General features: G+C 47.8%; 1 protein-coding gene across 1 annotated transcript in view; it reads left to right on the top strand.

Moving 5' to 3' along the window:
* The window catches only part of LAPTM4B (lysosomal protein transmembrane 4 beta), a 54,523-nt gene that overhangs the window by 10,754 nt on the left and 28,019 nt on the right, over positions 1-15,750 (top strand). Inside the window, exon 2 of the mRNA XM_004580621.4 lies at positions 14,515-14,626. Coding sequence (XP_004580678.2) covers positions 14,515-14,626 — 112 coding nt within the window. The remainder of the gene's footprint in view (positions 1-14,514; positions 14,627-15,750) is intronic.

Raw genomic sequence — 15,750 nt, 5'->3', positions numbered from 1 at the left:
TAGTCATTAGCCCTTGTCTACTTGTCTACCATATCAGTTTCACATCAGGTGAGCTGACATACAAAATCAGAATGCCAATTGGGATTGTAATTGCTGTTGGGATGATTACCCTGAAACTAGTTGGAGGAATTGTTACATAACTCCCAAAATGAGTTTGCTTGCCCAGCTTGCAGTTATGCCAAATCGCTAACTTAGCGCTGGTTGGAAAAAAAAGGGCAGCGTTATTTATTGCAGTGTGCAGGGCAAGGAGCCGGGCATCTATGGCTTAATTCCCGGGCTCCCTAGGGGAGTGAAAGCTGCATCTTAAGAATCCAGAGTTGGGAATGACCAGTGTCTGATCTGCTCGTCCTGTAGGTCTTCAGTTAGTTCGTGGGTTGCGCGTGTGGGCTTCTTTGTTGGGGCCAGTGTGTTTCCTTTGGAGTGGCTAAAGGCAGCCTTCATACAGCGTGTGCGTGCCTAGGCATAGACTGGCCATCCCTTTCTTTGTGGAGTTCTGAGCTATCTCTCAGGGCAAATCTCAAAGGCGGTGATCCGTGAATTTCCAGGCCGCATGGGGAGCTCTGAGCCCTTGAAATAGAGGCCATCACTGTGGGTGTTTGTTTGCTGTGAAGGAGAGGGACTGTTGTGCTTTCCGCTTAATGGAGTTGAGAATTGCAAGCTCAGGAAGACATATCGAGACCTGGCCAGCCAGGTCATGAATGAGGTTCCCTTGAATGGCTCTCTGCTGGTCATCAAAACAGCCTAGTGATAGTCTCACAGCCCAGGGAACTTGGTGCTTAAGAAGTGTTTGCTTCTGGTCTGGTCCTTTGTTAATGCTCAATTGGTGGAAGGACACAAGGAAAGTAAATAGAGACCATCCCTTCAGCTCCACCTGGACCTCACGCCCGCATTTCAATAGACCAGTCTAGCCTATTGTTCCCCACCCCACACTCTGCATTCCTGTCCTAGCACTTAGCCCCCAGGGAGTAAGGCATACCAAGTTTGGAATGCACAAGGAAAAGCTACCTCAGCCCTGCCCGTTCTTCCGTCTTCCAGAACTCCCCTACACCTTCAAGTACCCCAAGATCCTGAAGCCATAAAAGGCCCTGCTGGCAGAATGACTGGGATGCTGCTCTTCTGTCTGTATGCCACCCAGTGCAAATTTATTAACTTTCTTGACATTGGATTTGGCTATGAATTTGTACCGTTTCCTCTGTTTTGTCTGCCCCCCGAACAGCCTCAATTATGATTGCTCTAGCTTTTAGCTGCTGCTGATTTTAAAAGCCTGTTCAATTTTTTTTTTCCTTGATAGTGTTAGCTTCTGATATTTTGAAGATTTGTTTTGTTTTTATTTGAAAGGCAGGGCTACAGAGAGAAGATCTTCTGTGTGCTGGTTCACTCTACAGATGGCTGTAACAGCCCTAACTGAGTTGATCTGATCTGAAGGCAGAACTCTTTCTGTGTCTCCCACATGGGTGCTGGGGCCCAAGGGCTAGAGCAATCTTTTGCTGACATCCCTTCCCTAAGGGGAGCTGCATTGGAAATGGAACTAGCTTTGTCCATGTGGCATGACAGGGCCTGTAGTCAGAAGCTTAACTCACTATATCATGGCTGGCACCTTCTGTTTTGTTCTTTTCTTGATCTTTTAAAGTTCATTTTTAACCTCTGTGGTATAGTGCAGATGTTATAAAAGATGCAAAAATGCAGTACTTACACAAGATACAAGTTACTTTTCTTAGAATATTACATGTGGCTAACACTTTGATGTGTTCTATTCGTTCAGAAGGAATGTAATCAAGCAGCTAAGTTAATATTCTGGAGTGAGTATGTAAACTGGATTAAGTATGTGGTATAGCTGGTAAGTTTCTGCCTGCAATAAGTGCCATTTTACATGGTTGCTTCTTATCCTGGCTGCTCCACTTCTGCTCCATCTCCCTAGTAATCGCCTGCTAAGAGCAGTGGAAGACAGCTCAAGTGTTTGGGATTTTGTCATACTCCTGGAAACCTGGGTGAAGCTCCTGGCTTTGGCCTGGCCCAGTGCTGGCCATTGTGGTACCTGGGGATTGAACCTATAGATGAAAGATCTCTTTCTCTGTCCCTTTCTGTCAACTCTGGTTTTCAAAATAAATGAACCTTTAAAAATATTAAAAATTATTGTGTTTATCAGGTAATAACTAGAGAATCTTGGAGAATAGCTAAGAACGATGATCATTACTTTTGAAGTAATGTGATGTTATTTTCTCTTAACGATTTATTTATTTGGAAGGTTCACTGGTTCATTCTCAAGATGGCTACAATGGGTAGGGCTAGGCCAGGAAGCCAGGTCTGCATTTGGGTCTTATGTGGGGGCAGGGACTCAAGCTTTCCTAGGCACCTGTGAATCCAAAGTGGAGCAGCCAGGAATCAAATTAGCACTTAGATATGGAATGCTGGCATTGCTGGTGGCAGCTTAGTTCACTGTGCCAAACTGTCAGCCCCTGCTTTTAAATAAAAGTAACAATATCAACTTTTGACATCACCTTGAAGAATGCTCCATTATCTAGACATATAATGATGAATATTTATGGCATAGACTTAGTATATGGAAAGACAGAAGCATTATTCTGCATTATTTAGCATCATGATTTAAAGACATTTGTCTAAGAGTTTTGTATTTGTTTTGAATTTGAATTTTTTAAAGGTAGCTATCATACTTCAACAACTTTTGATTTTAGTTATACTTAAAAAAGACATACTTCTGTCTCTCGAAATTTATTTTTGTATGTATTGGATGTTTTGCCATTTTGTTCAAAAATTTTAGTTCTGGAGTGGCTATTTGAGACACACGGGTAAACGCCTGATTGAGGTCAGATTCTGGCCTCCAGTATTGGAGTGCTTGGGTTGGATCCTGGCTACTCTAGTGCCGATGCAGCATCTGGCTGAGGTTTGCCCTGGAAGGCAGTGTCACTGGAGATGGCTGGAATTGAGAGAGAGGTTCTTGCATTCCTGTAATTAAAGCATTTCAGGCATGAGACAGAGGACTGGTAAGGTAGCAACGTTGTAACAAGGTAAAGCATCCTTTGGACCAAAAGGATACCTCTCCAAAATGGCCTCAGAGTGCCCTGCAGCTCAGACTGAGGTAAAGAAAGCATGGTTACAAAGTTCAATGAAGAGAAAACACCTGACAGGCCAGGAAGGCGTCTCATCAGACAGCTGGGGCTTAGAAGGTAATGGGGTCCAGTTCTTCCTACCCTTTCTCTTCCTCCACCCCCACCCACCTCTGCTGGACAAAGGTTTGTTTTTTTTTAAAGATTTATTTATTATTTTTATTACAAAGTCTGATATACAGAGAGGAGGAGAGACAGAGAGGAAGATCTTCCATCCGATGATTCACTCCCCAAGTGAGCCGCAACGGCCGGTGCTGTGCCGATCCGAAGCCGGGAATCTGGAACCTCTTCCTGGTCTCCCACGCGGGTGCAGGGTCCCAAAGCTTTGGGTCGTCCTCAACTGCTTTCCCAGGCTACAAGCAGGGAGCTGGATGGGAAGTAGAACTGCTGGGATTAGAACCGGCGCCCATATGGGATCCTGGGCGTTCAAGGTGAGCATTTTAGCCCGTAGGCCATGCCGCTGGGCCCTGGACAAAGGGTTTTGCTGGGTGTAAAACAGGTAAAAATTCCTACCAAGGTTTTATTACCAGGAGTTATCAGACTGGGTAATTCACTTATTCCTTGGGGCAAAGAGGATGTGGGTGGGGGATAAAGGCTGTGGTGATGGTGGTGATGATGGAGAAGGAAGAGGAGGTAGTTTCCTTGTGAAGGGAAGACTGGAACCACCTGTAAAATTACCACCTGGGGAATTCCCATCCATCCCACCTGGGGTGTGGGAAGGACTTTTTTTGGATGATGTTTACATAGTTGATCAGGGTGGGAAGGATCCAGGATCAGGAGAAGGTGGGTGAGACCATTGTTCGTACATTTTCTTCTTGCTGTATCTGGGGAAGGTGGTAGAATACAAGAGAAGACATACCCAGCCTCCCAACTGCCTCAGTACTTGGGGATAGGGAACACTTGATATCATCCCAAAGTCTCCATTTGAAGCATGTTCTGAGGGTTGTACTCAAGTGATTTTTTTGATAGTTCTGAGATGCTGTTGATTTCATTGCTACAAGGATGAGAAAATCCTTCCAAGGTCGTTAGGCTGATATAGTTCACCTCAGAGTCTTCCATTCACCCAGAAATTTGCTATCAAGCTTCACTGGGGTAGTTGATCAATTTGTTCTGCCCTCCTTCCTCTGCAAACCAGTTGGTGCTGCATCCCAGCCCCGTCTTGCCCACCGCACGCTCGGCCCTCAGGTATACCAGGAGCAGCTGCAGCCCAGTTCGGGTGACCCCTAGTAACTCTTGCTGGATCGGCCCCCAGCTCTGGTTCCTGTGTCTGCCAGCATGTGCAATGGACTGGTCCGTTTTGTCCCACATCCCTTTCAGACTTTGTATACATCATTAGGCATTGAAGCCTAACTCGATCCAACTGACTCCACCCTCCAGCCCTGAATCACGCCAGCTGGTGCTACTACCTGTGCCGCCAGGCCCTCCCCCATGCTCGCCGGTGAGCAGGACTTAGTAGTGTAAGTACTGTACTGTTTCCGAGGCTGCTGTATTCCTTTCTGCTTGTGTTTTGTTTTCTTTAAGCCCCTTCCACACACATAGGGTAATGAAAAAAAAAAGGAGAGAGATTTATTTATTTGGATAAGCAGGTTTACAAAGATGTGGAGAGATAGAAAGATCTTCCATCTGCTGATTCACTCTCCCTAAATGGCCTCAACGGCTGGAGCTGAGCTGATTCGAGGCCAGAAATTGGGAGCTTGTTCCAGGTCTCTGATGTGGATGCAGGGTCCCAAGGCTTTTTGGCCATCAGTTGCTTTCACAGGCCACAAGTAGAGGGCTGGATGGGATGTGGAACACCCAGAATATGGGCCATTTATGGGATTTCCTCTTTTCCAGGGACCAACCTTTGCATTTTTGATGCAGAGTTTAGGCCTCTTGGCCACTAAGCTCTGGGTTAGCCTTGTCTTCTCCCACTCAGGAGATTCACAGTGTTTTTTAAGACAGAAGGGAGCACCCCTCCGGTCTACAGTCCACACCCCTAGTTCTCAAGTGTGGCTCTTAATTTTTATTATTTATTTATTTTAAAGATTTATTTATTTTTATTGCAAAGTCAGATATATTGAGAGAGGAGAGACAGAGAGGAAGATCTTCCATGCGATGATTCATTCCCCAAGTGGCCAGTGCAACACCAATCTAAAGCCAGAAGCCAGGAGCTCTTCTGGGTCTCCCACACGGGTGCAGGGTCCCAGAGCTTTGGGCTGGCCTCCACTGCCTTCCCAGGCCACAAGCAGGGAGCTGGACGGCAAGTGGAGCTGCTGGGATTAGAACTGGTGCCCATATGGAATCTGGCATGTTCAAGGCAAGGACTTTAGCCGCTGGGCCCCTGGCTCTTAATTTTTTTTTTTAAAGATTTATTCATTTTATTACAGCCAGATATACACAGAGGAGGAGAGACAGAGGAAGATTTTCCGACCGATAATTCACTCCCCAAGTGAGCCACAACGGGCCGATGCGCGCCGATCTGAAGCCCGGAACCTGGAACCTCTTTCGGGTCTCCCACGTGGGTGCAGTGTCCCAATGCATTGGGCCGTCCTCAACTGCTTTCCTAGGCCACAAGCAGGGAGCTGAATGGGAAGTGTAGCAGCAGGGATTAGAACCGGCGCCCATATGGGATCCCGGGGCTTTCAAGGCGAGGACTTTAGCCGCTAGGCCACGCCACCGGGCCCCTGGCTCTTAATTTTTAAACGCAGATATACAGAGAGAATGAGATACTGAGAGAAAGATCTTCTACCCACTGGTTCACTCTTCACATAAATGGCTGCAAGAGCTGAAGTTGAGCTGATCTCATCTCCTGGCCAGAAGCCAGGAGCCTCCTGGTCTCCCATGTAGGTGCAAGGTCCCAAAGCCTTGGGCTATCTTCTATTGCTTTCCCAGGGAAAACAGGGATCTGGATGGGAGTGGAGTGGCTGGGACACTAACTGGTATCTATGCGATTGCACTGCTTGAAGGGGGAGGTTTAGCCAATTAAGCCATTGTACTGGCCCAAGTGGCTCTTGGTTTTCCAAGCATATTTGAAAGGCAGAGTTATAGGGTTGTAGCAGGGGCAGATCTTTGATCCACTGTTTCACTGGCTAAAGGATTGCACAGTAGGAACACCATTTGGTTTTTCATGTTGATAGTAGGGGTCCAAGCACTTAGGCCATCCTCCAGTGTTTTCCCAGATGCATTGCAGGGAGCTGGGTCAGCAGTTGAGTAGCAGAGACTCAAACCAGTGCTCATGAGATGCCTGCATTGCAGCTGATTGCTTTCGCCCACTGTGCCACAGTGCTAATGTCCCCTCTGCCTCCATCCCTCCCTCCTCCCTGGGTGATTCTTTGGACAGAATTGATCTTATTGCTGAAGAACTCCCTGTCTACTTGTAGATGTTGTGGGATGGATCCTGAGTCTACTAGATCTACTGTCCTAACATGTGGAAAAGTGAGTCACTGATATCACAGTGGTAGAAGAAAGCAGGTGCATATTCCAGAACAAGGAGCCAGATAATTACTGCTTAATTTCCAGGCTCCCCAAAGAGTTAGGGGTGAAGGTTTCCATAATTTGAAATTGGGGCCAGGGTGCCTGATGGGCTCATGATGCTGTGCTGTGCTGTGACCAGGTGAGTAACTGTTGGTCTGGGGCTGTAACCATCTGCCCCAGAACTGGAATTTCCTGGACTGGACCTAGAATTCCCCTAAACAAACCTTCCTGGCAATACAAGATTTTATCTGTTGGAGAAGCAAATGCCTTTTCTCGTGATTGGAACCTTGCAGGACAAGTACCACTTCCTCACTTTAGCGGGCTCTTTCTGATACAGGTCAAAACAGTTTGGGCTATGGAGACAGACAAGGGGGTGAGGCGTGTCTATGTTACAGGAGATCAGAACCAGAGGGTTCAAGCCCAGCCAAATCCACTCAGAGAGATGGGTCTGAGCAGAGATGGAGCCTAGGCCCTCTGGTTTACGGTGTGTCACAAAGCAGTGGCTCGACCCCTGTATCAGAACACTCAACCTTTGGCTGCCACTTTAGTCTGTAGCAAGTGAACGACTTACTTTTATTTTAAGATGTACTTTATTTTTATTTCAACGTGGAGTTAACAGGGGGAGAGAGAGAGATCTTCCATTCACCAGTTCACTCCTCAAATGACAGCAATGATGAGCAAGCCAGGCTAGTTTGAAGGTGGAGGGAACCTGGTGCTTCTTCCAGGTCTCCCTCTAGGGCGCAGGATCCCAAGGACTTGACTATTGCTTTCCCAGGCCAGGAGGCAAGAAGCTGGATTGGAAAGTGGAGCAGCCAGGATGCTAACTGGCTGGCTTCCAAGATTAGCTTGTTGAGCCACTGCCCTATCTTTGGGGTTTTTCTTAACAGTTCTTATTTACTTGGTCTGATACCCTAAAATTATTTCTGCTGTCATGTTGTCTCTCAAGATTTCTGAAAGTCTTGTCACTTTCTGGTGTTCATAATGTCACCTCCATTGTGAAGGTTTTTTTTTTTAAATATTTATTTATTTTTATTTGGAAGACAGATTTACAGAGATGGGGAGAAATATCGTCCATCCACTGGTTCACTCCCCAAATGGCTGGAACAGCTGGATCTGAGCTGATCCGAAGCCAGGAGCCAGGAATTTCTTCCAGGTCTCCCATATGGGCACTAGGTCCCAAGCCTTTGGGGCCATCCTAAACTGTCTCCCAGGCCACAAGCAAGGAGTTGGATGGGAAGTGGAACAACTGGGACACAAACTGGTGCCAATATGGCATCCCGGCAGTTGCAAGGTGAGGATTTAGGAATTAAACCATCGTTCTAGGCCCTACTGTGAAGTCTTGGCTGCTACCTCCAGCCTCCTCCAAATTCCTAGTACTGTGTCACAATTTGCTCTCTTCATGAATGGACTACCCTAAATATCCTCCCCACTGGTCACAGGCTACCCTGAGAGGTTTCCCATTATTTATATGTGATGTGATGACTATGGCCATAGTAGTAATTATATATTTATTTCACATGGGAGTTAGCTATTGGCAGATCTTTCTTCGGCTATACTACCAATCCTCAGGGCAAAGACCATGTCTTAACCATCTTCTTGTAATCCAGTTTCAAGTACTGTCTTGCAAACATTGTAGGTGAGCTAATGTAGTCTGTTTCCTAGGCGGAAGTGATTCTGTTTTTTAGGCATTAATGAGTAGGTGAAATCTAATTTTCCCACCAGCATGTATTTTTATCACAACTGTTTGGACAGAAACAGCAACTACTGAATTTATTTAAAAACCAAAACAGAACCATGCTGAGGGTCTTATTTTAAATAGAAAGCACATTTGTATTAATCCTAAAATTTCGGGCTGGTGCCATGGCATGGCAGATAATCCTCTACCTGCAATGCTGGCATCCCTTACGGGTGCCAGTTCACGTCCTGGCTGCTCCAATTCTGATCCAGCCCCTGCTCATGGCCTTGGAAAGCAGTGAAAGATGGTTCAAATACTCAGGAAACAGACCTTCCAACCACTGGTTCACACTCAGTTGGCTCCAGTGGCCAGGAGTTGGCTAGGCAACCCCATGGGATGCCAGTGCTGAAGATGTCAGCTCCTGGGCATTTGAGTTGTAGGATCATGCCACTCTGATCCAGCTTCTGCTCCTGTGCATCCTGGGAGGCAACAGGTGATGACTCAGCTGCTTGGGTTTCTGCCACCAAAATGGGAACTGTGGCTGGAGTTCCAGATGTGGCCTGGCCTGGCCTGGCCTGGCCCTGATTTTTATGGGCATTTGGGGAGTAAATCAGTGACTGAAAGCTCTCTGGATTTCAAATAAAAGAACAAGAACAAGAACAACAACAACCACAAAACACCCCCAAATTTAAAAATAAATAGCTTTTAGAAAACTACCTCACTGGGCATTCCGTAGGGAAGCACAATTTTGAATCCTGGCTGCTCCATGTCTGATCCAGCTCCTTGCTCTGTGCCTGACAAAGCAGCACATGCTGGCCAACACGCTTGAGCTCCTGCCACCCATGTGGGAAACTCAGATGAAGTTTTCCCTCTGACTTTGACCTGTCCCAGCCCCAGATGGTTTGGCCATTTAGGGAAAATGAACCAATGGATGGAAACTGATTCTGTTTCTCATTCTGCCCTTGAAATATAAATAACATGCTTTTAATGCCAGCATTCTGTTAACATGGCTTTAATATTTAGCTTGAAGCTTTCAGCTTTTCATTATCATCAATAAGTGTGTATTGATCATTTTGTGTTTTATGTTAATTCTTGATGGTTCATTTATTGTCTTGGTCAATTCCAGTTTCCTTATGGTTATCAAGGCTTTTTTAAAAAATAGAGCTGGGCCCGGCGTGGTAGCCTAGATGCTGAGCCTTGCATGCACTGGAATCCCATGTAGCCACCAGTTCATGTCCTGGCTGTTCCACTTCCCTTCTAGCTCCCTGCTATGGCCTGGGAAAGCAGTAGAAGGTGGCCCAAAGGCTTGAGACATGGTACCCATGTGGGAGATCTGGAAGAAACTCCTGGCTCCTGGCTTTGGATAAACTAAGTACCAGCCATTGTGGCCACTTGGGGAGTGAATCAGTGGATAGATCTTTCTCTTTGTCTCTTCTTTCCTCTGTAAATCGGCCTTTCCAATGATAATAATAACAAAAAAGTAGAGCTGACAGTGACTCCCTCGTTAGATCCAAGCTGCCTGCATTGGGATCTGATAGGTGATTGGAGCGTGAAAAGCTCTTTGGAGAATTCTGCAAGGACACATGCCACTTAAGGGATTGGAGAGAAGTTGAATTTATTTACATTTAGGGAGTAGTCCTCCAGAACAAGGAAAGCCATGTGCTACCATTTGTAAGTAGAACAAACCAGAACAGTCTGTATATGACACACCCAGCCCAGAGAAACGAACTCAAATGGAAGCAGGCCGCAGCTGAGCATAAAGTGCACGTTAGGCGAGCTGTGGGCATTACGCAACCGGCCGCTGGCTGTTTTTGTTTCCCTCGTGGTTGCTGTTTGCAGTGATCATTCATTTTTGGTCAGAGCTGATGAGTGGGTGCTTTCCATATTCTCTTTAGGCCCCAGTGTTCTTGGGGCCTTGACCTTTGCCCTCTTCCGGCAGCCCATGGGTGGCAGCTGTCTGGCTTGTCCAGACCCTAGGTCTGTTGCACAGAACTAGGCCTTTGTGGATCCTCTGTGTGTGTTCACACTATCCATGGCATATGAGATTTGTATCCAACAGTTGAGTCTTTACATATTAGCACAGGTAGATGCATGGACACGCAGGGACATGTAGATCTGTTAGGAAATTTCTCTCTGTGGTTAAAAGAGCATGTGGTGAGTCGTTTGAGCAATGATCTGACCATTTCCTGTCTTCATCTGTGACACCTCCTTTATATGGGGTGACACTCCAAGAGGGACTTGGTGCCATGACTGCAGTCGGCGGATGTGAACCCAGAGAGGAGGGTGATGGGGTTTGAAGTGCGGGGGCCTGCCTGGTGTGATCACTCAGATACTAGGTGGGTGTCTAGCCAATTACTTCATCTCCAGCACTCACACATGTCTGCAGAGGGCTTGAGCTTCCCCACTCACAGGACTCAAAGAGGCGTCACCTCATCTTTCCCGCCCACATGGAAGACAGAACGGAAGTGACTAACTCTTACTGCTCCCAACGCCTCCACTCCCCAGCCAGAAAACTTGCAAGCATCTGCAGATTGGGTCCTGCCTCCCCACCTGTGCCAGTTTGTGCTGCCTATAGAATTCGACTTGGACCATATTGTATTCTAGCCCCCAGAAGTCTTGAGGACATCTCCATTTTAACAAGCAGAGTAAAACACCAGCCACCCCCATTCCTTGAGAGTGTCATCCCATGTCCCTGCCCTGCACCTCTGGATTCTTCCCCCAACGTGCTCTTTGATTGAACTGCTTGCTGCTGTCAGCACAGCCCTTTGTCCCAGTGAGCTTGTTCATTGTTGGACGTGGTTCCTGCCCACACGCCTTAGGCTCCACATCCTCCCTGGCTTAGTCCCCTGTCCGGGTGTGCTGTCTCAGTAGCAGCTCCCTGTCACGCACGTTGGCGCAGGCTTCAGGAAGGTCTTTGAACTATGACTACTGGACTGATGGCTTCATCGAGTGTGACGGTGCATGCCATGTGTAGCCGTGGGTAGCACTGCCTTGAGGGGAGTGCTTCTGGTGATGTATTCCAAGTCAGCCGGATGAGAGGGTAATCACAGCTGATGAAGAGATGACAGGGCCACCAGACAGGAGCCCTGCTGAGTAACAGTGCCTAGGCAAGCTGCAAATCTGGTAATTTTCTGACGCCAGCCAAGTGCTTTATTATTTTTTTTTAAAAGATTTATTTATTTTATTACAAAGATATACAGAGAGGAGGAGAGACAGAGAGGAAGATCTTCCATCTGATGATTCACTCCCCAAGTGAGCCACAACGGGCCGGTGCTGTGCCGATCCGAAGCCGGGAATCTGGAACCTCTCCCAGGTCTCCCACGCGGGTACAGGGTCCCAAAGCATTGGGCCGTCCTCGACTGCTTTCCCAGGCCACAAGCAGGGAGCTGGATAGGAAGTGGAGCTGCCGGGATTAGAACTGGCGTCCATATGGGATTCTGGGGCGTTCAAGGCGAGGACTTTAGCCGCTAGGCCACGCCACCGGGCCCAAGTGCTTTATTATTGTTGTTAAGATGTGAAGAGGTAGGAAACCGATTTGCGTGGCTGTTATGAGTCTGTCACCCACGTCCATGTCCCACGGGCATTCACTCACTTGGTTCTGGTTGGATGCCAGTCTTACCTTTTGTTGTGTTCTCTGCTGACTCCTTATGACACTTGGAATCCGTAGCTCTACAGGAGCCCCAGATCTGGCTCCAGCCCTTTCCTCAGACTCCCTTGCCACTGGTTTGCTTTTCTATTTCCTTTCTCTGCTTTACCCCTCTGCGAAGAACTGTGCCCACAAGTTCCAAATGCATGTTTTTTCTTTTCATCTTTGCACCCATTGTGTTAGGGTACCAATGGATATGCAGCCTTTGTCTGGTTCCTTATACTTTTTGAGGCACATTCCCGTGATATTTGATCAGCTCTGATTCGGTCCACACAGTGTCACAAGTCTCTTCCAAAGATCAGAATTCAGACAGGGTGCAATGCCAAGAAAACCTGACAGTTTGATACATTAGGTCTTTGCCAGGCATCATGGTACCAGCTTTGGGGCTGGCCTGTTCCTTCCTTCAGGCCTTACTTACTTACATGCTGAAATGTCGACTTTGGATAATTTTGCCCATAACACTACATAATGTTTCACAAAGTGGCTAGGGTCTCTTAAGAGGGGCAGGACTGTCAGTTCTGATTATAATCACCGTGGGATGGAGGGTGACTGTTATATTCGCCACTCGCCAAATGTTAGATTCGCCGCTTGCCAGGGAAAGAATAACTCAGCTGAATATACAAAAGGACTTTAGAAGGCCTTTATTTCAGGGAACCACAGTCATGGGCTTCCCTTCCCCTTGCAGCAACAGAAAAATGTGAAGGAGTGGGCTGCAGAGGAAGAAGAGCGCAGAAGAAACGGGGAAGGGGCCTTTTTAAACTCCTTGACACAGAAGGCGAAACGGGGATACCTTAGCCTTATTGGCGGGGGGATATGGGTCTGTGCCCCTCATTGGTGCTAGGGCGGTTTCACAGCGTGAGGGGCCTGCCAGAATTCCACCATCCGTTCAGGGTTTGGTTGGAGGCAAACTCTGCCTTCCTCCAGTTACCATGGTAGCCATCAGTGACTGACTTAGTTCCCATTGTACCATTTGTACTTAAAAAAAATTGGTAATGGATTTATTTATTTTTCTTTTGGAAAGGCAGCTACATCAAAAGAGTAAGAGACAGACTGAGAAGGATCTTCCATCTGCTGGCTCACTCCCCAGATGGTCACCATGGCCAGGGCTGGGTTAGTCTCAGGAGCCTGGAGCTTCTTCTGAGTCTGCCACGTGGGTGCAGGGAGCACTTGAGAGCCATCCTCTGCTGTTTCCCCAGGCCATAAGTGGGGAACTGGCTTGGAAGGAAGAAGCTGCAATTTGGAACAGACAGGTCCCATCTAGGATTCCCGTGTGGCAGGCAACGGCTCACAGCCCCCATGGTTCCATGTTTTAATATAGAGCACACAAAGGAGGAATAGAGGTAGGGCTGCTCAGGAAGATGACCTCTGCATGTAGACAAGAGTCTGAAGTAATGGAGGGCGATGGACTCAGCCGTGTGCCAAGCATGGCCTGGGCAGGACAGGGAGTCTCGGGCACTGGGTCAGGGCCAGGATCCTGACTGCCCTGCAGCTGCCTGTGATACTCTCAGGGCTGACCTGGGTTGAACCTGTGGAAGGCATCTGATTGTTGTGGGAGTGGAGAGGTAGCAAGCCGAAGACAAGGTCTGGGTTGTCCGGAGCCTCAGACTGCGGCTTGAGCAAAGTGCACACTGACAGTAGGTATACCAGCTGAGATTTACTGCAGGAGAATAGAGTGCCCTTCCTAAGAGAGGAGAGGCAAGCCCAGAGAGAACGTTCAGCCCAGGCCCTGAGGGTGAAGCATTGTGGGGTTTGGTAAGGCTGAGGGCCTCCTGGTGTGACTTTGTGGTCACTGGTATGCAGACCATCTCAGTTTACAAGCTGGGGCCCAGTGTGGTAGCCTAGTGGGTAAAGTCTTCACCTTGCATGTGCTGGGATCCCATAAGGGTACTGGTTTGTATCCTGGCTGCTCCACTTCCCATCCAGCTCCCTGCCTGTGGCCTGGGAAAGCAGTAGAGAATGGTCCAAAGCCTTGGGAAGCTGCATTTGCATGGGAGACCCAACAGAGGCTCCTGTCTCCTGATTTTAGATCGGCTCAGCTCTGGCCATTGTGGCCGCTTAGGGAGTGAACCAGTGGACAGAAGATCTTCCTCTCTTTATCTTCTTCTCTCTGAATATTTGCCTTTCCAATAAAAATAAGTAAATCTTTATTTTAAAGAAGAAGTTTCCAAGCTGGCAGTTTCTTAGCTTCCCCTTTAATGCCTTCCCCCACCCCCATTTTTTTGGCTTCTTCCTCAAAGTCTTGGTATAAGGGAGCCCAAGGCAGAGCTAAAGATACAAACTATGAAAGCCTTGTGGAATTTGCTTTTCTCAGCTTCTCTTACCTGGGCTGTCTCCTATCAGGATTGCTGGAAAAAGCTCATCAGATTACACTTGGCTGATGGGAGGGGTTATGAGCTCTCTGGTGTCCTCAAAGCTGTTATGGCTGGGTGGCCTGCCCTGCCCGGGGCCCAGGGAGGCTGGAGACTGGGGGCCTTGGCTGCACCCAAATGGACTGGCAGTGCCCTTCTGCCTTGGCACTTTTGTTGTCCCCATGACACTCCCTTCAGTGCTCACCTCTTTCTCTCCTGCAGGGCCCAGTAGCTTTAATGTTCCTGATTTTTTTTTTTCCATTGCAGATCAGCAACGCCGTGGTCCTGTTGATCCTGCTGAGTGCACTGGCTGACCCAGACCAGTATCACTTCTCAAGTTCTGAACTAGGAGGAGACATTGAGTTCATGGATGATGCCAGTAAGTGCGGCCAACAGCAATTTGCTAAGACGGCAGTATTTTCAAAAGCAGGGAAGCCAGCTGCCTATCCTTCCTATGAAATCACAAGTATTGACTGATATGCCTGTGTGAGCTTATGCTGTGCTTTTCTTTCCTTTCATCGTTCCAAATCATACCAGCAAATAAGTACTATCCACGCTGTACCCACTGTTCAAGTGTGAACATCTAAATAAGACCTGTTTTTTTTTTTAATGCCCTGTTGAGTGTTGACTTTTCTTTTCTTTTTTTTTTTTTTTTTTTGTTATTTTTCATTGGAAAGTCAGATACAGGGAGGAAGATCCTCCTTCTGCAGATTGGCTCCCCAAGTGGCTGCAAAAGCTAGAGCTCAGCCTATCTGAAGCCAGAAACCAGGGGCCTCCTCTAGGTCTCCCACACGGGTACAGGGTCCCAAGGCTTCAGGCTGTCCTCGACTGCTTTCCCAGGCCACAAGCAGGGAGCTGGATGGGAAGCGGGGCTGATGGGACACAAACCCGTGCCCATATGGGATCTCAGCATGTATAAGGTGAGGACTTTAGCCACTAGGTTACCATGCCAGGCCCATTAACTATTTTTAAAATCATGCCTTTTTTGTGGGTTTTTTTAAAAAAACTGATTAATTTGAAAGGAGGGTTATATAGAGTGGAGGGACAGAGAGCGCGAGAGAGTAAGCTTTCATCCACTGGTTCACTCCCCAGATGACTGCAGTAGCTGGAACTGGACTGTTCGGAAGCCGCAGGCTCCTCTTAGTCTCCCATGTGGATGTAAGCACCCAAGCCCTTGTACCTTCTTCAGCTGCTTTCCTAGCCACATAATGGGGAACTGGATCAGAAGTGGAGCAACTGGGACCTGAACCCAAGCCCTTAAGGAGTCCCGCTGCTATAGGCGACAGCTTTACCCAGTGAAGCACAGTGCCGGCCCCTGTTGTAGATTTCTTATCCTGGACCTTTGGGCCTTTTTAGGAGGGGAGGAGGAAGTGATGGGGCCGGGGACCGAAAGACGCACACCCACACATCTCTGTGCGGTGTGTAATGAATAGGTATTTGCCTTTTTCCAGGAGGTGACCATTTTCCATGCTTCAGACCACGCTGCTGGTTAGTGGATAATTT

Source organism: Ochotona princeps, chromosome 9, assembly GCF_030435755.1.
Source record: "Ochotona princeps isolate mOchPri1 chromosome 9, mOchPri1.hap1, whole genome shotgun sequence".
NCBI lineage: Eukaryota > Metazoa > Chordata > Mammalia > Lagomorpha > Ochotonidae > Ochotona > Ochotona princeps.
This window is presented reverse-complemented; position numbering and strand designations above follow the sequence as displayed.